Here is a 26998-nt window from a genome sequence, read left to right on the forward strand (position 1 = left end):
AAGAAGACCCTTTAACATTTCTTGTAATACTGGTTTGGTGGTGATAAAATCTTTTCTCATCTGGGAAGCTCTTTATTTCTTTTGATCCTTTTTAATATATATATATTTTATTGATTATGCTATTAGAGTTGTCCCATTTTTTCTCTCCTTTATTCTTCTACACTATGTATTCCCCTCCCACCATCATTCCCCCACCTTAGTTTATGTCCATGGGTTGTACATATAAGTTCTTTGGCTTCTCCATTTCCCATACTATTCTGAACCTCCCCCTATTTTGTATCTACCATTTATGCTTCTTATTCCCTGTACCTTTCCCCCCTATTCTCCTCCCGCTGATAACCCTCCATATAATCTCCATTTCTGTGAATCTGTTCCTGTTCTAATTGTTTGCTTAGTTTGTTTTTGTTTTTTTAGGTTTGGTTGTTGATAGTTGTGAGTTTGTTGTCATTTTACTGTTCATATTTTTTATCTTCTTCTTTTTATTAGACAAGTCACTTAACATTTCATATAATAGGGGCTTGGTGATGATGAATTCCTTTAACTGGACCTTACCGGGGAAGCACTTTATCTGCCCTTCCATTCTAAATGATAGCTTTGCTGGGTAGAGTAATCTTAGATGTAGGTCCTTGCCTTTCATGACTTTGAGTACTTCTTTCTAACCCCTTCTTGCCTGCAATTGCAAATTCAATTTATAAAAACACAACACCTAATAAGCACAATAAATCAAAGTGCAATAAAATGAAGTATGCCTATATCTGTCAAAGGTCTCATCTACATTTTATAAATAACTCCTACAAATAAATTAATAAAAGATTAACAAATTTTAATGGGACAAATATTTAAATAGACACTTCAGAAGATATTCAAGCAGACAGTAAGCATATGGAAAGTTGCTCCAAGCGTTACTTATTAGAGAAATGCAAATTAAAGCCACAATGAGTTATCACTACATACCTATTACAATAGCTAAAATTTGGAAGACTGATAATACCAAATGTTGGCAAAAACGCGAAGCCAGTAAAACTCTCTTTTATTGCTACTGGGAATATAAAACAGTATAACTATTTGTACAACTGGCAATACCTCATAAGGTGAAACACACACCTACCCTGTGAACCAGAAACTCCAAACCTAGTCAGATACCACACCCGCCAAATGCATGTGTCCACAAAGTAAGTTATACACAAATGTTCACAGCTGCTTTATTCACAACAGCCAAAACATTTCCCTTACTGAAAAACAACCCAAATAAAAACCAAGAGGAAAGTAAATAAAGGTAAGCTGTGATTTGTTTACACAGTGAAATACAACTCAGTAATGAAAAACAACAGACTATGGATACCATGCAACAACCGGAGTGAGCCTTTTCTTTTTAAAGATTTTTTAAAATTTATTTTTAGACAGAGGGGAAGGGAAGAAGAAAGAGAGGTAGAGAAACATCAATGTGTGGTTGCCTCTCGCACTCCCCCTGCTGAGGACCTGGCCCACAACCCAAGCATGTGCCTGACTGGGAATTGAACCGGTGACCCTTTGGTTCACAGCCCAACATTCAAACCACTGAGACACACGCAGCCACAGCCAGGGCAACCTGAGTGACTCTTGAAAGAAATAAGGAATTAGCCTGTCAGAGTACACCAAGAACACACTAAGGAAACTGTGGAATGCTGAGCCCAAAGGCAGTCTGTTAGCCAATGAGTAAGCTCTAAGAGTCTTTGAATAACAGAATGACATTAATCGATTCACTAAAAAAATACCGAGAAACTGTGTGTCTGGCACTGTTCTAGGGTCTGCACTACACAAAACAAAGCCCCTTGTCCTCACTGAGCTTTTACTTCAATGGGAGGAAGACAGGCAATAAATAAAACAAGTAACTTATATAATGTTTTAGAAAATAGTAGGGGCTATAAAAAACAAAGGAAGGGCTGTGGGTGGTGGGTTTAAATTGGATGTAGATTAGTGTCCTTGTGGAGAGGCCATCTGAGGCAAGTCTTGGGAGGCTATGGTCAGAGCTGTGCTGTTAGCATCAACGACTCTAAGGGCCCAACCAGTGAACCTGCCACTCCCCGCAGGCAACGCATTATTATTCTGGGCTTCAGTCAACTGCTTCACCATAAGCACTGGCTCTAGTGGAGGAAATTTTGTATGTAGTGACAAGTTAGAGAAGCCAAAAGACTCCTTGAGCTTTTTATAAAATCACAAGTGACAGAATGAAGGTCCCCGCCCACACACATTTCTGGTCTTTAAATAGCCAGCACCAGCTATTCTAGATTCCATTAAGTTTCAAATCAGCTCTCAGTAAGGGATCTGATAAACTCCTTTGTATGGGGACTGACTGAGCTCGTGTGTAACTACCTTTACTCCAGATACAATCACATGGCATTTATGATGTTTTTAGCCAAAGCGGGGTGGGGGTAGAATCTCTGTTTGGAGAAACTCAAGCCTCAGTGAACAAGCGACTAAGCTATGCTTTGGATCAGCACATCTCATGAGATGTTTATCAAATCATAGCACAAATGCAGAACCAAGCTTCCTGTCAAGTCCAACTGCAACCACTGCACCTGTCGCTGTGTTTATGCGCGAACACACGGAGGCCTGCCCGCTCACCCGCCTTTGAGAGGCATGTGTAGCTAATACTCCATAATAGCGGCACTTTATTTGTTGATTTACACTTAGAACTTTCCTGTGTCCTCTAGTGACTCTAATGGATCCCAAAGCCTGATCTTAATCCCACTACACTTAAGTTACAAATGGAGAAAAACAATGAACTATCGTAAACTCTCTTGGGAATGCAACTGCAAAAAAGACCTTGGGGGTTCATTAAAAGTTCACTTTTCTCTAGGAGCCTTAGAGAATTCTTGTCTGCATGATGCAACACCAGGAAAACTTCCTCTGAGTTGATGTCACTTCATGAAAACTGGATTTCAAGTGCTTTTCACCCAGGATCAAGTTCACTGATGACTTGCTTTAACGTAAGTAGAAAGCAGTACAGAAAGAGATATTTTTGACCATGTTCATTATGGTAGAAAACTTGAATCTCTGTTTAATGATTGCTTTAGTTATTTCTAGCTCATATCTAATGTATATTTATACTTTATCATGTGTAATGTAAGTGTATGTTCGATACTTTACATATATGTCTCAGAGTCCCTCAGGTAGCACTAATATAACCTGCAGTGAGTTCTTCATCACTGTGCACCACAGAAACACAAGAACACACATATTCCAAGAAGAAGCATGGAGACTGGCTGGAGAGAAAAGGTGGCAGCTGAGAGATCTTCATTTAAAGTGGTTTTAAGCTTAATAAAGTGGATAAATTAAGGTGATTAAGTAAGAGTCAGATGGGATAGTGTTCTTATTAGTACTGGTCTGCACATAGTCCCCCCAACAGAGAACTCTCAACGCCCTCTGCCTCGATTTCTTTGTTCTGCCTCCCCTCCCCGTCCTTATAAAACTTCTGCCTGTACTTCACCAGCATCTGTTTCACAAAGCTTGGCTTTTGTTGCAGCAGGCAGCTGGACCTGCATTCAGGAACAGTTGTTGATGCAAACATCTCACATTCCTTTGTAAGCTCTGATAATTCATTTGACTTAAAGTTCCCAAGTATTTGTTCTTGGTCCAGCCTAGTAGAGTTTTATCTTAGAAATGCATAGCTTAGACCTCAAAGGCACAAGGAGACCACTATCCGGATTTCTGGAGTTCTTTGTGTGGTTTCTATGTGCTTCTCTCCATGTTCTAGCTACTTCTGACTCCAAAAACACTGGACTGCTTCTTCTCAACTGACCGAAATGCCATGCCATGTGCGCTTGCATATACGTTCCCCAGGGCATGATCTAGAAAGTAAGTCCAGACAAAAAAGGTCAGGGTGAACACAGGGCTTATCTCATTTGTTCCTCTGTTATCATAGATCATAAGTCAGCAACACCTGCTGTCAAATGTCTGAAAACAATTATTTTATATATTTTGTCCATTCTTTTAATTGCTTATTTGAGATGGCTTATGCCAGAGAACACAATGCAGTTCATAGCATATGCCCACGAATAAATGAATACTATTACATTATTTCAAAATGAGCTAAAAGACTTTTTGAGAATGACACAAGGCCCTGGCTGGGTAGCTCAATTGGTTAGAAAATTGTTCCAGATACACCAAGGTTGAGGATGCCATGTCCCACCAGGGCACATGCAAAAATTAACTAGCGAATGTGTCAATAAGCAGAATAACAGACTGATGTTTCTCCCTTACTCTCTTCCCACCTCTTTTCCTCTCTCTATTTAAAATCAATTTTAAACAATGATAAAATGTGTGAAAGAAAAATCAGAATTAAAAAACTGATATAGGTAATAGACCTCAGTAAATTATTAGAAATAAAAGTAATTTAGGAAATGAAGGCTGAATTAGAAGTTAGAGAAGAACAAATAAACACCTCAGATAACACCTTAGGGAAAACATGAGGGGAAAAAGAGGGATAAAATTTTTTTTAAAAAAACTGAAGAGGATTTATAGAAAAGTAATAAACGTAGATACAAGGCAAAGAAGATCTAACTCACCTAGACCAGGAGCCCTAAAGAAGAAAACAAAAGCAAGGGACAGACCCAACAACAAAATGTATAATTTAAGAAAATTTTCCTAATATTAAAAAAAGATTCAAGGTGACATATTGAAAAGAAACATCATACCTAAGGAAATTGCCTAAGAATAAACATCAAAACATATCCTAGTAAAATTATTGGTCCTTCTTATTTCAAACATAAAAAAAGATACTTTGAGAACCACGTAGTCCACATTTCCCAGTTCTTCTTCAAAAGGACTTAGAAACAATAATCCAGAAGCAATGAGCCTCTCTGGTACCTGATTTTTGACCTTGAAACACCGTTTTACCACTAAAACAAAGCATGTTTCATAAGGAAGCGGTGTCCCCTGGTCTGAAGAAGGAAAAGTGCGAGATGAGCTCAGAACACCCTGTCATATCAGAACGAGGGAGGTACGAGAGACAAACAGTGCTGGTTTTCAAGAGAGAAACTGAAGAGAATTCCGCAGGCCAAAGAAAAACTTGGGAGCAACCAAAAGATAATAATTGCAATGGACTAAAACACATAAAGTATGTTTAAGTTAGTGACAGTAAAAAGATGCTAAAGAAGAATAACTAGTCACCTTTGAAGGAAATAAGAAACTAAAATATGGAGAACCAAGATGGCGGCGTAGGTAGACACACTGCGCCTCCTCGCACAACCAGAACTGACAGAGAATCGAACAGCAAGGGGGACCAACACCAAGGAAACAGAAAATAATCATTCATCCAGACTGGTAGGAGGGGCGGAGACAGCACTGGGGTGGAGAGGACTCGAGTGGCTGTGGCGGGACTGAGACTGGCGGAGTGTGGGACAAATGGCGCAGGCAGTCCGAGCACTAGCAGAACCTGCAGTCCCACATTTGCACAGATAAACCCAGAGGGCCGGACTCAGAGTGGCGGAGAGCGGGGCAGGCAGAGTGGCAGGTAGCACCTTGCGGCACCACATTCGCCCACAGATAAACCGGACGAACGGCGGGCAGAGAAGCAGACCACTGCGCAACCAAGGGCTCCAGCTCAGGGAAATAAAGCCTCAAACCTCTGATTGAAAGCGCCCCTGGGGGTTGGGGCGGCAGGAGAGACTCCCAGCCTCACAGGAGAGGTTGTTGGAGAGACCCACAGGGGCCTAGAGTGTGCACAGGCCCACTTACTCGGGAACCAGCACCAGAGGGGCCCAGTTTGATTGTGGGTAGCGGAGTGAAAGACTGAAATCCGGAGGAGAGTGAAGCGGGCGCCATTGCTCCCTCTCGGCCCCGCCCCCACGTACAGCGTCACAGCTGCTGTGACCAGCATTACCCCACCCCGGTGAACACCTAAGGCTCCGCCCCTTAAAGTAACAGAGGCGCCAAGACAAACAAAAAAAAAAATGGCCCAAATGACAGAACCCTTCAAAGCTCCAGAAAAAATACAACTAAGCGACGAAGAGATAGCCAACCTATCGGATGCACAGTTCAAAGCACTGGTTATCAATATGCTCACAGACTTGGTTGAATCTATTCGAAAAACAGATGAAAAAATGAAGCCTATGCTAAGAGAAACAAAGGAAAATGTACAGGGAACCAATAGTGATGAGAAGGAAACTGGGACTTAAATCAATGGTATGGACCAGAAGGAAGAAACAAACATCCAACCAGAAAAGAATGAAGAAACAAGAACTTGGAAAAATGAGGAGAGGCTTAGGAACCTCCAGGACACCTTGAAACGTTCCAACATCCGAATTACAGGGGTGCCAGAAGGAGAAGAGGAAGAACAAAAAATTGAAAACTTATTTGAACAAATAATGGAGAACTTCCCCGATCTGGCAAAGGAAATAGACTTCCGGGAAGTCCAGGAAGCTCAGAGAGTCCCAAAGAAGCTGGACCCAAGGAGGAACACACCAAGGCACACCATAATTACATTACCCAAGATTAAACGCAAGGACCTACATCCAAGATTACTGTATCCAGCAAAGCTATCATTTAGAATGGAAGGGAGGATAAAGTGCTTCTCAGATACGGTCAAGTTGAAGAGGCTCATCATCACCAAGCCCTTATTATATGAAATGTTAAAGGGAGTTACCTAAGAAAAAGAAGATCAAAAATAGGAACAGTAAAAATGACAGCAAACTCACAGTTATTAACGACCACACATAAAACAAAAACGAGAGCAAACTAGGCAAACAACTAGAACATGAGGGTTGTCAATAAGGGAGTGGGAGGGGGAGAGGGGGGTAAAGGTACAGAGAATAAGTAGCATAGATGATAGGTGGAAAATAGACAGGGGGAGGGTAAAAATAGTGTAGGAAATGTAGAAGCCAAAGAACTTATAAGTATGACCCATGGACATGAACTATGGGGGGGGAACGTGGGAGGGAGGGGGGTGGGCAGGATGGAGTGGAGTGGGGGGGGAATGGGACAACTGTAATAGCATAATCAATAAATATATTAAAAAAAAAAAAAAAAAGAAACTAAAATATAATTTTGGGTATTAGAAAATGAAAGTGATGTGCTTTTATTTGAGCTGTGCGGTGGGTACATGAACCTATGCATGTGATAAAATTGCATCAAACTAAACGTGTGCGTACACATACCAATCAGTATTGGCAAACTGGGGAAATCTGGGTAAGATCAATGACTTGTATTTGGCAGCATGCACTCTCCTGAGTGTGATGTTGTCATATAATTTTGCAAAATGTTATCACCGGGGGAAACCGTATAAAGGACACAAAGGGTCTCTATATATTATTTTTTACAACTGCATGGGAATCTGTAATTATCTCAAAATAGCTTAAGAAAATCTTCATTTGCAAAACTTTGTGGATAATAAATATATTACAGAATGTATTCCTGAAAAGTACATTTTCTTACAAACATATCTCACATATGAATGAGGATAAGTGTATAAAGAGTTCTTGCAAGTCTATCTTCTCATGCCCCTCAACCTCCTGCTATTCCATTCTGTCAGCGGGCAGGCACAGCGGCAGGCTCACAAGTTAATGTACGTTATGAATATTCATCCCTTGCCTAAATTGAATGGTTGGCATTACTAAAATATTTGAATTAGCTTAAAGACCCCTTAAAATTAACATGTTAAGCCAAGCTGATTAAGCCTAGTGATGAGTAAGCACGTGGCAGTCACTGGTAATGATGTTGATGATGACTGAGGTGGTTTGGGTGGTGATGGTGATGATGATGATGGTGGTGGTGGTGATAGTGATGATGGTGAGGGCGATGATGGGGATGATTGGGTTGTTCTTCATGAAATATTTGCATGCTGGCATTAGATTCTAAGTTTTCCAACCTGCAACATGACTCTCAATGAAAGGAAAATTACCATACCTGGGAGACAAAACTTGATTCACAGCAGAGGTGTGAACCAACACTTTAATTGCTCCTGCAGTAAGGGCTCCAGTCTCTGCAGTGACTTCATCCCATGAGAGCTTCTGCCCATACACATATAAAAAGACACCCAGGTCTCCCAATCTCAGTGACCCCCTTTTTTGTGGCTGTGACAGCCCCTTTGAGTAAATGTAGAATAGAAATAAATCTCTATGTTCTTTCATTTCCTGATATTTACTTCCTGATTGCTGAAACCAAGGACATCCTCTGAAATATCCAGGAGACTTTTCATTTTGCCTCAGCACAGGTACTTACAGATTTCAAGCAATTTTATGAAAACAATATTTGTTTCATGAACTCCTGTTCTTAATGCAGGATCTTTCCAACCATATGTTCACCTTCGTCTCTAAGTGTTTTCACTTCATGCATTGTGATCTCTGATGGTCTGGTGAAACTAGAGGTAATAATATATATCCTATGTGGGGGGCGTGTCTCCCTATTTATGTCATTAGATGACTGTGGGAGTGAAAATTAAATCAACGCTATCTGGGATTTTCCCATTTGCACTGTGCTGGGTGAATGGTACCGACTCTGCACTGCTTTCTAAAGCACCCTGAATTCTGGTAATGGTATAATCGAGGCAGATTTTCTGTCTTTCTGTTTGTCTTAGAGGCAGAAAGTAAGTAGAAGAGGGTATGTTAGAATTTTTAATCTACTGTTACCTAGGGGAAATTTATTGTCTCCTTCGTAATAAATGGAAATAATAGTCAAAACTCTGAGCTATCTCTGGTAGTAGTCATTACAAAGTTAAATGCCTCTTAAATACCTCGATACCAATAAGTTAACAAATAAAGGTCACAATACAATGCAGATTTTCTTGTTTTTAAGCACATCCTAATGACTTATAGAATCTTACACCTAAGTAAATGAAATAAAAGTACTGCCAAAGTTATTATTATAGGACTCAAATGAGACAAAGGATTTTAAATTGCTACACTAAAAAACAGGTTACAATATTTTTAAAATAAATATAAACTTATACACATGTAAATACATACATGCATTGAAAAATGTAGAAGGGTGGTCATTGCCAGTGTTGGTCTCCACAGAACAGAAAAATGGTATTTTAATTTTGCTTATTTGTCTTTCTTCTTCTTCTTTGTAACTTTTTCTTTTTCAACTTTTCTTTTTTATTTTTATGTTTTTCTTCTCTGTATTATTTATTTATTTGCCTTATTTCTATTTCTCATTTTCAACAATGCACATATACTGCCTTGGTAATATTCTATAATGTACCTAAAATTGGCAATAAACTCTTTCCTCTGCCTCTAAAATTCAGTAACTTAAGTTTAGGGAATGACAGTAAATTTCTACAAAAAGAGACCCTACAGCAAAATGACAGAGCTTAAGAGGAATAAACGACTGGTGGTCAGAAGTTCTCAGTATGCAGCCAACTTCTGCCTCTTGCTCACTGCATGACCGGATAGCGTATTTAATTCTGGAGCTTTGGTTTCCTAGAGAATGGAGAGAATAACAGAGATGACCCTTATTTTCTATGCACAACCTAAGACATCAGGTGGAAAGCACGCTGAACAGCATTTCTTAGAGCTGGAGGAGTGCAGGTACACAAGGCTGCACACGGTGGCCAAGGGGAGAAGCCAAAGACCAAGCGGCCAGTCTGACTGACTCCCATGTCCCAGTCATTTCAAGTCTGGTGCTTCAGTTTCCTCGACATGAAAAAGGGAGTAAAAATCCTACTGTAAACATGTTTCTCCTCACACCCAACAATTGTAGGAGGGGTTAATAACATGGGCCTTTGAAGAGCACTATCGAAAAGTTAGTAATTACATAAGGAGGCATTAAAATGCTGAGGGTTGATGGTTTTAATCTTAGGAAATTCATCTCGGACACACTTTGTCTAAAGGTATCATATCCAGCAATCAAGATCCATGCTGCCTAGGTTCATGTCTCTAATTTGAGTACTATGCCAGGAGGTGGATAATGGGGCCATGGTTCATTTAATATTATGGTCTGAAAATAATGAAAATAATAATAGTAATGATAATAATAATGGCTGTTGGGCATGTAATCTGGAGTATACTATGTGCCTGGGCCCAGGTGCAACACAGATCAATGAAATCAAGCTCTGCTGGTGGAACCCACACATCATTCCTTCCTTTGAAACGCTCCAGGTAGTGATAACATAGAGGCGATGGTGAGAACTACTGTCTTATGGCCTCAAGTTCTGTGAAAACCAAACAAACAATTCTAATAACCTAATGACTCACCTTTTTATAGCAGATGAGCCTCAAAATATTTTCTGAATGGGCATTGGCCAATATCAGTGTTACAACCACTTTTGGAATTGATATCACTAATTTCTTCATCTTTCAGATACAAAAATCGATTTGGACTCAGTGATGCAGATTTAACTACTACATCGTCCTGACACTGCATCAATTTGAGATGGCTGTTCACATATCCATCTGCAGTTGATATGGGGGAATTGCATAGATTACAGCTAAATGGCATTTTTTAAGCAAAGTACACCTCTGGCTACAAAATATGAAACATACTGCTTATTTCCTACAGGGAAGAATGTCTCAAACTTTAGCATGAATTGTTATTGCCTGGAAAGAATGGCGAGCCCAGAGTGGGGTGCCCTGTCCACAGAGTTTCTGACTTTGTGGGTCTGGGGTGAGGCCTGAGAGTCTGCCTCACTAACAACATTCAGGGGACGCTGATGCTGTTGGTCTGGGGACTACACCTTAAGCAAAATAGCTCTAGGATATTTGAGAAACATGCCAGTGTGAAAAGATCCAGATCTTGGCCCCTTTCCTCTCATCTCCTTGATTTTGAAACACCCAGGGTCTAGTCTTCTTCTCAGAGACAGCAGGGGGAGGGAAGGATGCATCAGGAAAGAACCCAAATCGTTCACCTGTTCCCAAATGCACAAAAGTAGCCTCACCAAGCAGTCCGGGATGAATCCTCCCATGAAGTTCTCTCTTCCCCTCCCAGGGCTCCCAAACAAAGGAGAATGGCTGCAGAAAATCACTCTACACTGGTGGACTTCATCATCGGGGGATTAACAAAGCGACCAGAGCTCCAGCTCCCCCTCTTTCTCCTCTTCCTTGGCATCTACATGGTCACCATGATAGGGAACCTGGGCATGATGACTCTGATTGGTCTGAATGCTCAGCTTCACACCCCCATGTACTTCTTCCTCAGCAACCTGTCACTTGTGGATCTCTGCTACTCTTCTGTCATCACCCCGAAAATGCTGGTGAACTTCTTGTCAGAAAAAAACGTCATCTCCTATGCAGGGTGCATGGCACAGCTCTACTTCTTCCTCGTGTGCGGCATTACTGAGTGTTACATGCTCACAGTGATGGCCTATGACCGCTATGTTGCCATCTGCAGGCCTTTGCTTTACAACATTATCATGTCTCATCAGGCCTGCTCCCTGCTGGTGACTGTGGTTTACATCATGGGGCTTGTTGGCTCAACAATATTGACTGGCCTCATGATTCAACTGCCCTATTGTGAGGTCGTCATCAGTCATTACTTTTGTGACATCCTCCCCCTCATGAAGCTCTCCTGCTCTAGCACCTATGATGTTGAGGTGACAGTGTACTTTGTGGCTGGATTCAACATCATAGTCACCTGCTTAGCAGTCCTGGTTTCCTACGCCTTCATCTTCTCCAGCATCCTCGGCATCAGCACTGCAGAAGGAAGGTCCAAAGCCTTCAGCACCTGCACCTCCCACCTTGTGGCTGTGGGGATGTTCTATGGATCTGCTACATTCATGTACTTAAAACCCTCCACAGCCAGTTCCCTGGCCCAGGAGAACGTGGCCTCTGTGTTCTACACCACAGTAATCCCCATGCTGAACCCCCTCATCTACAGTTTGAGGAACAAGGAGGTAAAGGCTGCCATCCAGAAAACACTGAGGAGAAAAGTGGTTTGATGCAAAATCTAGAACTCTTCCTTAATTTGAAAAGTCATTGTTATAAATACCCACAAGAAGCCCTCTGAATGCCCAGCTACCATGGGGAACAATCACTGTTCTGCAAGGTTTGGTGAGCGCCTCCTTTGCTTCTTCCCTCTTCCTTCCTCCTATCTCTCTACTCTCACTGCTTCTTGAAGCCAGCTGATTTCAAGTTCACACTTTCTCTCATTTGGGATCCATCTTCTCTGTCCTCAGACTTTTCCATTGATACTGAGATTCATCATTGTTTTAATATATTACTCAACCCAATTCTCCCTCTCTCTTCCTCTCCCTCTCTCTCTCTTAGAAATGGGAATAAGCAAAGCAAAGAGAGGTGAATTTGAAAGCCACCAAGACCTGATACACAGTCCCTTTCTCATCTCAACTCTTACTCTCCTTTCTACATATTGCTGCTCAAGAATTTCTAACTGATCTCTTTATGTAATTTTCTTAATAACAGTAGTACTAGCTGTTAACATGGTTTTGGGTGCTTATTCTGAGTCTACAACTCTTCTCAATGCTTTATATGTATTATTTTCATTTACCTCACAATAGAGACGTATTAGTGTCATCCCACTTTGCAGATGTGGAAACTGGGTTTGGTCACTTGCTCAAGGTCACAGAGCTGGTAAACAAAGAAACTGGGATTTACACCGAAGCCTGACTCTAGAGCCCACACTACTGGCTCACAATAATTTTCCCCTTTGCTCTAGGCTAATACTCCCTTTGAACATCTAATTAAATCTGCTTAATTGTGTTCTTCTAGTTTGAAACGCCTCCTGAAACACAAGGTGTGTCCTGAAAAAGCCCAACCATTGTGAATAAAATGAGAATGATTTGTGAGACATGGATGCAACCTGGCAGCCAAGGGGATTGGACTTGAATGCGCATGCGTGAAATATGGTGCCTTCACAGTGCTAGTTGGTAGGGGCTGTAGATGCGATTGAGTGAGTATGTGTATGTAGTGTGTGGCCCTTGCATTCGAATGACTGAACAAGAAGATCAACGAGTCTGCATCAAAGTTTGCATTAGGCTTGAACATTCTTCTGTGGATACTATTCCCATAAGTCAGAAGGCTGCAGCTATGGGCAACTGAGGACTGGCAGCTTTATCACAGCACATACACTCATGCAGCACACTGTGCAGAGTTCTTTGGAGAAACATCAAGTCAGCCAGATGACTCAGCCCCTCTACAGCACATTTTTGGCACCTTGCAACTTCTGTCCTTTCCCAAAACTAAAATCACCTTTGAAAGGGAAGAGATTTCAGGCCATGGGTGAGATTCAGGAAAATATCACAGGGCAGCTGATGGTGAATGGGAGAACTGTGTGAGGTCCCAAGGTGCCTACTTTGAAGGGGACTGAGGTGTCATTGTCCTATGTCAAATGTTTCTTGTGTCTTGTTTCTTCTTCAGTAAATGGCTCTTTTTCATATTACATGGCTGGATACATTCTGGAAAGACCTCCTATTTTCCCAGACTCGCACCTTTTACCATCTGCCCTAGCCTCTTTCCATTCATGAGAGAGTTCTTCAAGATGACTAAGGAAAGCTTACACTAGACTGACCAACTCAATCTGCTTTTAGAACTGAAAGTCCCACCACATCCTGGGAAACCCTGAATCCCAAACAGACCAGGCTGCTTGTTCATCCTACATTACACATGCCGCAGAGTCTCTTGCCATGCTCAAATAACTGACAGATCTACTGCCAAGCCCACTCAGTAAATCCAGTGGCCACGGGACAAGCTTCCTGCCCTATTTATAATGACATCAAGGATGCTCGTTTCAAAATTAGCAGCCTGATATAGTGCACAGCATTTGTGGACATCGTCTTGTCATTTCTAGCTATTTTGGTATAATATTGTATCAATCAGTGTTTTTTCATGAGAAAGAGAAATAACTAGTTTTCTCAAGCTAAAGAGATTGCATACAAAGAATAGGTTGCTTACAGTTTTTGAATGACTGAAGAAGGGGTGAGGGGCCCCCAAACTGATATCACCATAGATATGACTCAGAGGTCAGAAAGCTCCTGCTGCCACTGTGACCCCTGCCACCAGGAAAAACACCTCGCACACTCACAAAACTGCTGAGTAACAACTGCAGTAACAACCTAGTTTGAGTATCACATGCAAACTTGCTGGCAATGAAAATCTGGGGACCCTGCCCCATACCTACAGAATAGCCAGGTGGGGCCCTCCAATGATTCTGATATGTACTGGAGTGTGAGAACCACCTCACTCCCTTCTTCCCAATCTCACACAACAGCATGTAGATACTGGAAACTGATTCACATGCAAGGCCCCAGCTACAAGGGACACTGGGATATGGAATTTTAGCTTTTTGACCTGAATACAGGGAGGGTGGAAGGGATATTGAGAGAGCTGTTATTGCCAAGTGGCTATTCTGCCCTTTTCTTATTGACCTCCTTCCAGCAGGACCTGAGTCCTCACCACTATAGATCTCCTCTAATTAGAAGAAATGTAGGAAAATATCTTTGTTATCTAAAAGGAGAATCCAGAAAGCCAAATAAGTTAGTGAATTTGATAACATTAAAATTCAGATTTTTGTTCAGTAAAGGACACCGGGGGTAGTCTCTGTCTCTCTCTGCTTTTCTTCCTTTTATCATATTCTACTGATTATAGCATTACAATTTTTCCAATTTTTTCCTCTTTGTGCCTCTCCACCCACCAACCCGCACCAACTCAGGAAGTCCCCACACCATTGTTCATGTCCATAGGTCATTTGTGTAAGTTCTTTGCCTTCTCCATTTCCTATACCACACTTTGCATCCTCATGGCTATTCTGTAAGTACCTATTTGTCCTTCTCAATGCCCTCACCTCTTCACCCATGCCCCTCACCCCCTTCCCATCTGGCTACCATCAAAATGCTCACTGCAAGAATGGATACATGGATACTTGATTCAGTCTCTGTTCTCCTTCTTTGCTTACTTTGTTTTTTAGATTCAGTTGTTGATAGATATGTATTTGTTGCCATGTTATTGTTCATAGTTTCAATCCTCTTCTTTTTCTAGCCCTGGCTGGTGTGGCTCAATGGATTGAGCACTGGCCTGGAAACCAAAGGGTCACTGGTTTGATTCCCAGTCAGGGCACATGCCCGGGTCATGTGCTAGGTCCCTGGTTGGGAGAGGCAAGCACACATGGACGTTTCTTTACCTCTTTGTCAACCTCTTTCTCCCTCCCTTCTTCTCCCCAAAAATAAATGAATGAATAAATAAATTAGAGTATAAAGATGCTAAAGAAGAATAACTAGTCACCTTTGCAGGATAATAAGAAACCAAATTACAATTTTGAGTATTAGAAAATGAAAATTATGTGCTTTTATTTGAGCGGTGCGGTGGGTACATGAACCTATGCATGTGATATAATTGCATCAAACTAAATGTGTGCGTACACATACAAATGAGTATTGGCAAACTGGGGAAATCTGAGTACGATCAGTGACTTGTATTTGGCAGCATGCACTCTCCTGAGTGTGATGTTGTCATATAATTTTGCAAAATGTTATCATCGGAGGAAACCGTATAAAGGACACAAAGGGTCTCTGTATATTATTTCTTACAACAGCATGGGAATCTGCAATTATCTCAAAATAGCTTAGGAAAATTTTCCTTTGCAAAACTTTGTGGATAATATATTACAGAATGTATTCTTGAAAAGTACATTTCGTTATGAACATATCTCACATATGAATGAGAATAAGTGTAAAAAGAGTTTTTATGAGTCTATCTTCTCATGCCCCTCAATCTCCTGCTATTCCATTCTGTCAGGGGCAGGCACAGCGGCAGGCTCACAAGTTAATGTACGTTATGAATATTCATCCCTTGGCTAAAATTGTATGAGTTTGGTGTTAGTAAAATATTTGAATTAGCTTAAAGACCCCTTAAAAGTAACATGTTAAGCCAAGCTGATTATGCCTAAGGATGAATAAGCACATGGCAGTCACTGGTGATGATGCTGATGGTGATGACTGATTTGGTTTGGGTGGTGATGGTGATGGTGGTGATGATGATGATGATGGTGACAGTAATGACAGTGAGGGTAATGGTGGGGATGATTGGGTTGTTCTTCATGAAATATTTGCATGCTGGCATTAGATTCTAAGTTTTCCAACCTGCAAGATGACTCTCAATCAAAGGAAAATTCCCACACCTGGGAGACAAAACTTGATTCACAGCAGAGGTGTGAACCAACACTTTAATTGCTCCTGCAGTAAGGGCTCCAGTCTCTGCAGTGACTTCATCCCATGAGAGCTTCTGCCCATACACATATAAAAAGACACCCAGGTCTCCCAATCCCAGTGACACCCCTTTCGGTGGCTGTGACAGCCCCTTTGAGTAAATGTAGAACTAGAAATAAGTCTCTATGTTCTCTCATTTCCTGATATTTACTTCCTGATTGCTGAAACCAAGGACATCCTCTGAAATTTCCAGGAGACTGTCCATTTTGCCTCAGCACAGGTACTTACAGATTTCAAGCAATTTTATGAAAACAATGTTTCTTTCACAGACTCCTGTTCTTAATGCAGGATCTTTCCAATCATATGTTCACCTTCGTCTCTAAGTGTTTTCTCTTCGTGCGATGTGATCTCAATTCAGTCACGAGCCTCTGATGGTCTGGTGAAACTAGAGGTAATAATTTATATCCCATGTGGGGGGCATGTCTCCCTATTTATGTCATTAGATGACTGTGGGAGTGAAAATTAAATCAACGCGATCAGGTATTTTCCCATTTGCACTGTGCTGAGGGAATGGTACCGACTCTGCACTGCTTTCTAAAACACTCTGAATTCTGGTAATGGTAAAATCGAGGCAGATTTTCTGTGTTTCTGGTGGTCTTAGAGGCGGAAAGTAGGTAGAAGAGGGTATGTTAGAGTTTTTAATCTACTGTTACCTAGGGGAAATTTATTGTTTCCTTCGTAATAAATGGACATAATAATCAAATACTCCTATCTATATCTGGTGGTAGTTATTATCAAGTTAAATACCACTTAAATACCCCGATATCAATAAGTTAACAAATAAGGGTCACAATGCAATGCAAATTTTCTTTTCTTTAACCATATCCTAAGGATTTAAAGACTCTTACACCTAAGTAAAAGAAATGAAATTAGTGCTGAAGTTATTATAGGACCCAAATAAGACAAAGGATTTTAAATTGCAACAATAAAAAACAGGTTAAAATATTTTTAATAAAGGGGAGGGAGGTGGGGGGGAGGACTGGGGTGGTGGGGAGACGTGGGGGGGAGGCAGAAAACTGGCTTTTGTTGTTCAAGTACAACAAAAAACATTAAAATATATATATATTTTTAAAAATGCATATACAGCTATAAACGTGTAAATACATACATGCATTGAAAAATGTAGAAGGGTGGTGATTGCCAGTGTTGGTCTCCACAGAACAGAAAAATGGCGTTTTATTTTTGCTTATTTGTATGTCTTCTTCTTCTTGTAACTTTTTCTTTTTTTCTTTTTACATGTTTTTCTTCTCTGTATTATTTATTTATTTGCCTCATTTTTATTTCTCATTCTCAATGATGCACATATACTGCCTTGGTAATTTTCTATAAAGTACATAAAATTGGCAATAAGCTCTTTTCTCTTCCTCTAAAAATACAATAACTTAACTTCAATGTCTCTGGTTATATTTTGTTTGCTCTTTTCTTCTGTTGATTATGTTCCAGTTAAAGTTGAGGACATATGATATTTGTCCCTCACCGTGTATAACAATAAAAATTTTAAACATAAAAATAAAATGACAATACAATAACTTACGTTTAGGGAATGATAACAAATTTCTACACAAAGAGACCCCAAAGCAGAACAACAGAGCTTAAGGGGAATGAAGGAACTGGTGGTCAGAAGTTCTCAGTTTGCGCCCCACTTCTGCCTCTTGCACACTGCATGATGGATAGCGTATTTAACTCTAGAGCTTCTGTTTCCTTGAGAGTGGACAGAATAGCAGAGATCACCTTATTTCCTACGCCATGCACAACCTAAGACATCAGGTGGAAAGCACGCTGAATGGCATTTCTTAGAGCTGGAGGAGTGCAGGTACACAAGGCTGCACACGGCAGACAAAGACCAAGCAAGAAGTCTGAGTCCCATGTCCCAGTTTCCTCGACATGAAAAAGGGAACAAAAATCCTACTGTAAACACGTTTCTCCTCACACCCAACAATTGTAGGAGGGGTTAATAACATGGGCCTTTGAAGAGCACTATCGAAAACTTAGTAATTACATAAGGAAGCATTAAAATGCTGAGGGTTGATGATTTTTACCTTAGGAAATTTATCTCAGAGACACTTTGTATAAAGGTATCATATCCAGCAATGATGATCCATGCTTCCTAGGTTCATGTCTACAATTTGAGTACTATGCCAGTAGGTGGATAATGGGGCCATGGTTCATTTAATACTATGGTCTGAAAATAATGATAATAATAATAGTAATAACAGTAATAATGGCTGTTTGGCACTTAATCTGGAGTATACTATGTGCCTGGGCCCAGGTGCAACACAGATCAATGAAATGAACCTCTGCTGGTGGAACACACAAATCATTCCTTACTTTGAAACGCTCCAGGTAGTGATAACATACAGGGCGATGGTGAGAACTACTGTTTTATGGCCTCAAGTTCAGTGAAAACCAAACAAACAATTCTAACAACCTAATGACTCACCTTTTTATAGCAGATGACAGCCTGAAAAAACTTTTCTGAATGGGAATTGACCAATATTAGTTTTACAACCACTTTTGGAATTGATATCACTAATTTCTTTATCTTTCAGATACAAACATTGATTTGTACTAAGTGACACAATTTAACAAATACATCATCTTGACGCTGCATCAATTTGAGATGGCTGTTCACATATTCATCTGCAGTTAATATGGGGGAATTGCATAGATTACAGCTAAATTTCATTTTTCAAACAAAGTACATCTCTGGCTATAAAATATGAAATATACTGCTTATTTCCTACAGGGAAGAAGGTCTCCAACTTTAGCCTGAATTGGTATTCCTGGAAAGAATGGTGAGCCCAGAGTGGGGTGTCCCGTCCCCAGAGGTTCTGACTTGGTGGGTGTGCGGTGAGGCCTGAGAGTCTGCCTCACTACCGTACAGGAGATGCTGATGCAGCTGGTCTGGGGACTACACCTTAAGCACAACAGCTCTAGGATATTTGAGAAACGTGCCAGTGTGAAAAGATCCAGATCTTGGCCTCTTTTCCCCTGATCTCCTTGAATCTGAAACACCCAGGGTCTAGTCTTTCTCTCAGAGACAGCAGGGGGAGGGAAGGATGCATCAGGAAAGAACCCAGAATTGCTCAGCTGTTCCCAAATGCACAAAACGAGTCTCACCAAACAGTCCCAGATGACTGCTGTAAAGTAGTTCTGTCTTCCCCTCCCAGGGCTCCCAAACAAAGGAGAATGGCTGCAGAAAATCACTCTACACTGGTGGACTTCATTCTCGGGGGATTAACAAAGCGACCAGAGCTCCAGCTACCCCTCTTTCTCCTCTTCCTTGGCATCTACATGGTCACCATGATAGGGAACCTGGGCATGATGACTCTGATTGGTCTGAATGCTCAGCTTCACACCCCCATGTACTTCTTCCTCAGCAACCTGTCACTTGTGGATCTCTGCTACTCTTCTGTCATCACCCCGAAAATGCTGGTGAACTTCTTGTCAGAAAAAAACGTCATCTCCTATGCAGGGTGCATGGCACAGCTCTACTTCTTCCTGGTGTTTGTCATTGCTGAGGGTTACATGCTCACAGTGATGGCCTATGACCGCTATGTTGCCATCTGCAGGCCTTTGCTTTACAACATTATCATGTCTCATCAGGCCTGCTCCCTGCTGGTGACTGTGGTTTACATCATGGGGCTTGTTGGCTCATCAATAGAGACTGGCCTCATGATTCAAATGCCCTATTGTGAGGTCGTCATCAGTCATTACTTTTGTGACATCCTCCCCCTCATGAAGCTCTCCTGCTCTAGCACCTATGATGTTGAGGTGACAGTGTACTTTGTGGCTGGATTCAACATCATAGTCACCTGCTTAGCAGTCCTGGTTTCCTATGCCTTCATCATGTACAGCATCTTCCGCATCAGCACTGCAGAAGGAAGGTCCAAAGCCTTCAGCACCTGCACCTCCCACCTTGTGGCTGTGGGCATGTTCTATGGATCTACTGCATTCATGTACTTAAAACCCTCCACAGCCAGTTCTCTGGCCCAGGAGAACGTGGCCTCTGTGTTCTACACCACAGTAATCCCCATGCTGAACCCCCTCATCTACAGTTTGAGGAACAAGGAGGTAAAGGCTGCCATCCAGAAAACACTGAGGAGAAAAATGGTTTGATGGAAAAGCTATTATTCTTCCTTAATTTGTAAAGTCATTGTTGAGATAACCAAGATGGCAGCATAGGTAGACACACTGTGCCTCCTCGCACAACCAGAACTGACAGAAAATCGAACGACAAGGAAGTCCGACACCAAGGAGATAAAAAATAAACATTCATCCAGACCGGTAGGAGGGACGGAGATGGGCAGCCGGGGCGGAGAGGACTCATGTGGCTGTGGCGGGACCGAGACTGGTGGATTGTGGGACTAACGGGGTGGGCAGTCTGTCAACTAGCAGACCCTGCGGCCCCACATTCGCGCACAGATACACCAGACAAACGGCGGTGGGGAGCGAAGCAGACCACATAACCTAGTACTTCAGCGTGACGAAATAAAGCCTCAAACCTCTGAGTGAAAAAAACCATGGGGGTTGGGGCGGCAGCAGGAGAGACTCCCAGCCTCACAGGATAGGTAGTTGGAGAGACCCACAGGGGCCTAGAGTGTGCACACGCCCACCCACTCATGAACCCGCACCAGAGGGGCCCAATTTGATTGTGGATAGCGGAGGCAGTGACTAAAAGCCGGTGGAGAGTGGAGCAAGTGCCATCACTCCCTCTCGGCCCCTCCCCCATGTACAGCGTCACAGGGCAGCAAACGAGCATCACCCTGCCAAGGTGAACACCTAAAGCTCCGCCCCTTTAAGTAACAGAAGCACCAAGACAAAAAAAAAAAAAAAAGGCCCAAATGACAGAACACTTCAAAGCTCCAGAAATAATTCAACTAAGCAGCGAACAGATAGCCAACCTATCAGATGCACAGTTCAAAACACTGGTAATCAAGAAGCTCACAGAATTGGTTGAAAAAATGAAGGCTATGCTAAGAGAGACTAAGGAAAATGTACAGGGAACCAATAATGATGCGAAGGAAACGGGGACTCAAATCAATGGTGTGGACCAGAAGGAAGAAAAAAACATCCAACCAGAAAAGAATGAAGAAACAAGAATTCGGAAAAATGAGGAGAGGCTTAGGAACCTCCAGGACATCTTGAAACGTTCCAACATCCGAATTATAGGGGTGCCAGAAGGAGAAGAGGAAAAAAAACACTGAAAACTTATTTGCACAAATAATGAAGGAGAACTTCCCCGATCTGGCAAAGGAAATAGACTTCCAGGAAGTCCAGGAAGCTCAGAGAGTCCCAAAGAAGCTGGACCCGAGGAGGAACACACCAAGGCACATCATAATTACATTAGCCAAGATTAAGCAGAAGGAGAGAATCTTAGAAGCAGCTAGAGAAAAGGACACAGTTACCTACAAAGGAGTTCCCATAAGACTGTCAGCTGATTTCTCCAAAGAGACCTTACAGGCAAGAAGGGGCTGGAAAGAAGTATTCCAAGTCATGAAAGGCAAGGACCTACATCCAAGATTGCTCTATCCAGCAAAGCTATCATTTAGAATGGAAGGGCAGATAAAGTGCTTCTCAGATAAGGTCAAGTTAAAGGAGTTCATCATAACCAAGCCATTATTATATGAAATGTTAAAGGGACATATCTAAGAAAAAGAAGATAAAAAATATGAACAGTAAAAATGACAGCAAACTCACAGTTATTAACAACCACACCTAAAACAAAAACAAAAGCAAACAAAGCAAACAACTAGAACAGGAACAGAACCACAGAAATGGAGATCACATGGAGGGTTATCAACAGGGGAGTGGGAGGGGGAGAGGGGGAAATGGTACAGAGAATAAGAAGCATAAATGATAGGTGGAAAATAGACAGGGGGAGGGTAAGAATAGTGTAGGAAACGTAGAAGCCAAAGAACTTATAAGTATGACCCATGGACATGAACTATAGCGGGGGGAATGTGGGAGGGAGGGGGTGGGCAGGATGGAGTGGAGTGTGGGGGGGGAATGGGACAACTGTAATAGCATAATCAATAAATATATTTTTAAAAATTAAAATAAAATAAAATAAAATAAAATAAAAAAGTCATTGTTAAATATACCCACAAGAAGCCCTCTGAATGCCCAGCCACCATGGGGAACAATCAGTTTTCTGCAAGCTTGGGTGAGCGCCTCCTTTGCTTCTTCCCTCTTCCTTCCTACCATCTCACTACTCCCACTGCTTCTTGAAGCCAGCTGATTTCTTTCCTTTTTAAAAATTTATTTATTTATTTTTATTCAGTTACAATTGTCTGCATTTTCTCACCTTCCCTCCACCCCACCCCAGCCAGTCCCACCTCCCTCCCCCACCTCTATGCTCCCCAATAATTTTGTCCTTGTGTCCTTTATACTAGCTGCTATACACCCCTCTCCCCACTATCCCCTCCCCACTTTCCTGTGGCTATTGTTACAATGTTCTTAATTTCAATGTCTCTGGTTATATTTTGTTTGCTTTTTTCTTTTGTTGATTATGATCCAGTTAAAGGTGAGATCATATGGTATTTGTCCCGCACTGCCTGGCTTATTTCACTTAGCATAATGCTCTCCAGTTCCAACCATGCCATTGCAAAGGGTATAAGCTCCTTGTCTCTCTCTGCTGTGTAGAATTCCAATGTGTAAATGAGTGGATCAAAAAATTATGGAAGCCAGCTGATTTCAAGTTCATGGTTTCTCTCATTTGGGATCCATCTTCTCGATCCTGAGACTTTTGCACTGATATTGAGAGTCATCATTGTTTTAATATATTACCCAACCCAATTCTCCCTCTCTCTTCCTCTCCCTCTCTCTCTCTCTCACATTTAGGAGTAAGCAAAGCAAAGAGAGGTGCATTTGAAAGCCACCAAGACCTGATACACAGTCCCTTTCTCATCTCAACTCTTACTCTCCTTTCTACATATTGCTGCTCAAGAATTTCTACCTGATCTCTTTATGTAATTTTCTTAGTAACAGTAATACTAGCTGTTACCATGGTTTTGGGTGCTTATTCTGAGTCTACAACTCTTCTCGATGCTTTATATGTATTATTTTCATTTACTTCACAATAGAGAGGTATTAGTGTTATCCCACTTTGCAGATGTGGAAACTGGGTTTGGTCACTTCCTCAAGGTCACAGAGCTGGCAAACAAAGACACTGGGGTTTACACTGAAGCCTGAGTGACTCTACAGGTCACACTACTGGCTCTCATTCATTATCCTCTTTGCTCGAGGCTAATACTCCCTTTCAACATCCAATTAAGTCTGCCTAATTATGTTCTTCTAGTTTCATACACCTCCTGAAAACAAAAGGTCTGTCTGGCAACAGCCCAAACATTGTGAATAAAACGAGAATGATTGGTGACACATGGATGTAACCTGGCAGCCAGGGCGATTGGACGTGAACATGCATGCATGAACTATGGTGCCTTCACAGTGCTAGTTGGTAGGGGCTGTAGATGCGATTGAGTGAGTATGTGTATGTAGTGTGTGGCCCTTGCATTCGAATGACTGAACAAGAAGATCAACGAGTCTGCATCAAAGTTTGCATTAAGCTTGAACATTCTTCTGTGGATACTATTCCCGTAAGTCAGAAGGATGCAGCTATGGGCAACTGGTGACTGGCAGCTTTATCACAACACATCCACTGATGCAGCTCACTGTGCAGAGTTCTTTGGAGAAACATCAAGTCAGCCAGATGACTCAGCCCCTCTACAGCCCAGATCTGGCACCTTGGAACTTCTGTCTTTTCCCAAAAGTAAAATCACCTTTGAAAGGGATGAGATTTCAGGCCATGGGTGAGATCTAGGAAACTATCACATGGCAGTTCATGGCGATTGGGAGAGAACTGTGTGCGGTCCCAAGGTGCCTACTTTGAAGGGGACTGAGGTGTCATTGTCCCATGTGCAATGTTTCTTGTATCTTCTTTCTTGTTCAATTAATGTCTGTGTTTCATATTACATGGCTGTATACATTCTGGAAAGACCTCCTATTTTCCCAGACTCCCACATTTTACCATCTGCCCTAGACTCTTCCCATTCATGAGAAACTTCTTCAAGATGACTAAGGAACACTTACACTGGACTGACCAACTCAATCTGCTTTTAGAACTGAGAAGTCCCACCACATCCGGGGAAATGCTGCATCTCAAATAGACCAGGCTGCTTGTTCATCCTATATTACACATGATGTAGAATCCCTTCCCATGATCAAATAACTGACAGATCTACTGCCAAGCTCACTCAGTAAAATCCGTGGCCATGGGACAAGCTTTCTCCCCTATTTATAATGACATCAAGGATGCTTGTTTCAAAATTAGCAGCCTGATATAGTGTAAAGCATTCGTGGACATCGTCTTGTCATTTCTAGCTATTTTGGTATAATATTGTATCAATCAGTGTTTTTTCACGAGAAAGAGAAATAACTAGTTTTCTCAAGCAGAAGGAGATTGCATACAAGGAATAACTTGCTTACAGTTCTTTGAATGACTGAAGAAGGGGTGAGGGGCCCCTAACTGACTCCACAATAGACATGACTCAGAGGTCTGGAAGGTACTGCTGCCACTGTGACCCCTGCCAACACGAAAAACGCCTGGCACACTAACAAATCTGCTGAGTAACAACTGCACCCTAGTTTGAGTATCACATGCAAACTTGCTGGCAATGAATATCTGGGGACCCTGCACTACACCTGCAAAATTACCGGGTGGAGACCTCCAATGATTCTGATATGTACTGGAGTGTGAGGACCACTTCACACCCATCTTCCCAATCTCACACAAGTGCATGTAGATACTGGAAACTGATTCACATCCAGGGCTCCAGCTACAAGGGAAACTGGGATATGTAATTTTAGCCTTTAGATCCGACTACAAGGAGTGTGGAAGGGATATTGAGAGAGCTGTTATTGCCAAGTGGCTATTCTGCCCTTTTCTTACTGACCTCCTTCCAGCAGGACCTGAGTCCTCACCACTATAGATCTCCTCTATTAGAAGAAAATGTAAGAAAATATCTTTGTTATTAAGAAAGGGAAACCCAAAAGCGAAATAAGTTAGTGAATTTGATAACATTAAAATTCAGATTTTTGTTCAGTAAAGGACACTGGGGGTAGTCTCTGTCTCGGTCTCTGCTTTTCTTCCTTTTATCATATTCTACTGATTATGGCATTACAATTTTTCCAATTTTTTCCTCTTTGTGCCTCTCCACCCACCAACCCCCTCCAAGTGAGGAAGTCCCCACACCATTGTTCATGGCCATGGGTCATTTGTGTAAGTTCTTTGCCTTCTCCATTTCCTATACCACACTTTGCATCCTCATGGCTATTCTGTAAGTACCTATTTGTCCTTCTCAATGCCCTCACCTCTTCACCCATTGCCCCACACCCCCTTCCCATCTGGCAACCATCAAAATGCTCACTGCCAGAATGGATACATGGATACTTGATTCTGTCTCTGTTCTCCTTCTTTGCTTACTTTGTTTTTTAGATTCAGTTGTTGATAGATATGTATTTGTTGCCATGTTATTGTTCATAGTTTCAATCCTCTTCTTTTTCTAGCCCTGGCTGGTGTGGCTCAATGGATTGAGCACTGGCCTGGAAACTAAAGGGCACATGTCTGGGTCATGGGCCAGGTCCCTGGTTGGGAGAGGCAAGCAGATATGGACGTTTCTCTACCTCTTTGTCAACCTCTTTCTCCTTCCCTTCTTCTCTCCAAAAATAAATGAATGAATATATAAATTAGAGTACCAAGTTGCTAAAGAAGAATAACTAGTCACCTTGCAGGATAATAAGAAACCAAAATATAATTTTCAGTATTAGAAAATGAAAAATGATGTGCTTTTATTTGTACTGTGTGGTGGATACATGAACCCATGCATGAGATAAAATTACATCAAACTAAACGTGTGTGTACAAGTACAAATGAGTATTGGCAAAACTGGGGAAATCTGAGTAAGATCAGTGACTTGTATTGGGCAACATGTACTCTCCTGAGTGTGATGTCGTCATATAATTTTGCAAAATGTTATCACCGGGGGAAACCGTATAAATGACACAAAGGGTCTCTGTATATTATTTCTTACAACTGCATGTGAATCTGCAAATTATCTCAAAATAGCTTAAGAAAATTTTCCTTTGCAAAACTTTCTGCATAATATAATACAGAATGTATTCTTGAAAAGTACATTTCGTTATGAACATATCTCACATATGAATGAGAATAAGTGTATAAAGAGTTCTTATAAGTCTATTTTCTCATGCCCCTCAACCTCCTGCTATTCCATTCTGTCAGTTTGCAGGTATAGCGGCAGGCTCACAAGTTAATGTACCTTTGAATGCACATCCCTTTACTATAATTGCATGGTTGGCACTAGTAAAATATTTGAATTAGCTTAAAACCCATTAAAATTAACATGTTAAACCAAGCTGACTATGCCTAATGATGAATAAGCACATGGCAGTCACTGGTGATGAGGTTGATGGTGATGACTGATGTGGTTTGGGTGGTGATGGTGGTGATGATCATGATGGTGGTGATAGTGATGATGGTGAGGGTGATGATGGGGATGATTGGGTTGTTCTTCATGAAATATCTGCATGTTGGCATTAGATTCTAAGTTTTGCAACCTGCAAGATGACTCTCAATGAAAGGAAAATTCCCACACCTGGGAGACAAAATTTGATTCACAGCAGAGGTGTGAACCAACACTTTAATTGATCCTGCAGTTAGGGCTCCAGTCTCTGCAGTGACTTCATCCCATGAGAGCTTCTGCCCATACACATATAAAAAGACACCCTGGTCTCCCAGTCTCACTGACCCCCTTTTTTAGGGCTGTGACAGCCCCTTTGAGTAAATGTAGA

General features: G+C 41.6%; 2 protein-coding genes across 3 annotated transcripts; both read left to right on the forward strand.

Annotated features, from left to right (window-relative positions):
- The first annotated feature begins 8138 nt into the window (after window positions 1-8138).
- On the forward strand, window positions 8139-12406 carry LOC112301737 (olfactory receptor 8A1). The gene is made up of 2 exons (XM_053928632.1): window positions 8139-8191; window positions 10903-12406. The coding sequence occupies exon 2, from the start codon at window positions 10922-10924 to the stop codon at window positions 11849-11851; it is 930 nt and encodes a 309-aa protein (XP_053784607.1). The 5' UTR covers window positions 8139-8191; window positions 10903-10921; the 3' UTR covers window positions 11852-12406.
- A 3779-nt stretch (window positions 12407-16185) lies between these two features.
- On the forward strand, window positions 16186-20377 carry LOC128781390 (olfactory receptor 8A1). Of its 2 annotated transcripts, none has more exons than XM_053928562.2 (2): window positions 16186-16520; window positions 19300-20377. In XM_053928562.2, the coding sequence occupies exon 2, from the start codon at window positions 19319-19321 to the stop codon at window positions 20246-20248; it is 930 nt and encodes a 309-aa protein (XP_053784537.1). In that variant the 5' UTR covers window positions 16186-16520; window positions 19300-19318; the 3' UTR covers window positions 20249-20377. The 2 variants fall into 2 exon arrangements, with proteins under 2 accessions (XP_053784537.1, XP_053784536.1); XM_053928561.2 differs by having other exon boundaries at window positions 16186-16349.
- The last annotated feature ends 6621 nt before the right edge of the window (window positions 20378-26998 follow it).

The sequence above is a fragment of the Desmodus rotundus genome, chromosome 7, assembly GCF_022682495.2.
Source record: "Desmodus rotundus isolate HL8 chromosome 7, HLdesRot8A.1, whole genome shotgun sequence".
NCBI classification, from domain to species: domain Eukaryota; kingdom Metazoa; phylum Chordata; class Mammalia; order Chiroptera; family Phyllostomidae; genus Desmodus; species Desmodus rotundus.

Bases quoted from the DNA above. Each gene is read 5' to 3' on its own strand.
- LOC128781390 (XM_053928562.2), top strand. From the start codon at position 19,319: ATGGCTGCAGAAAATCACTCTACACTGGTGGACTTCATTCTCGGGGGA.
- LOC112301737 (XM_053928632.1), top strand. From the start codon at position 10,922: ATGGCTGCAGAAAATCACTCTACACTGGTGGACTTCATCATCGGGGGA.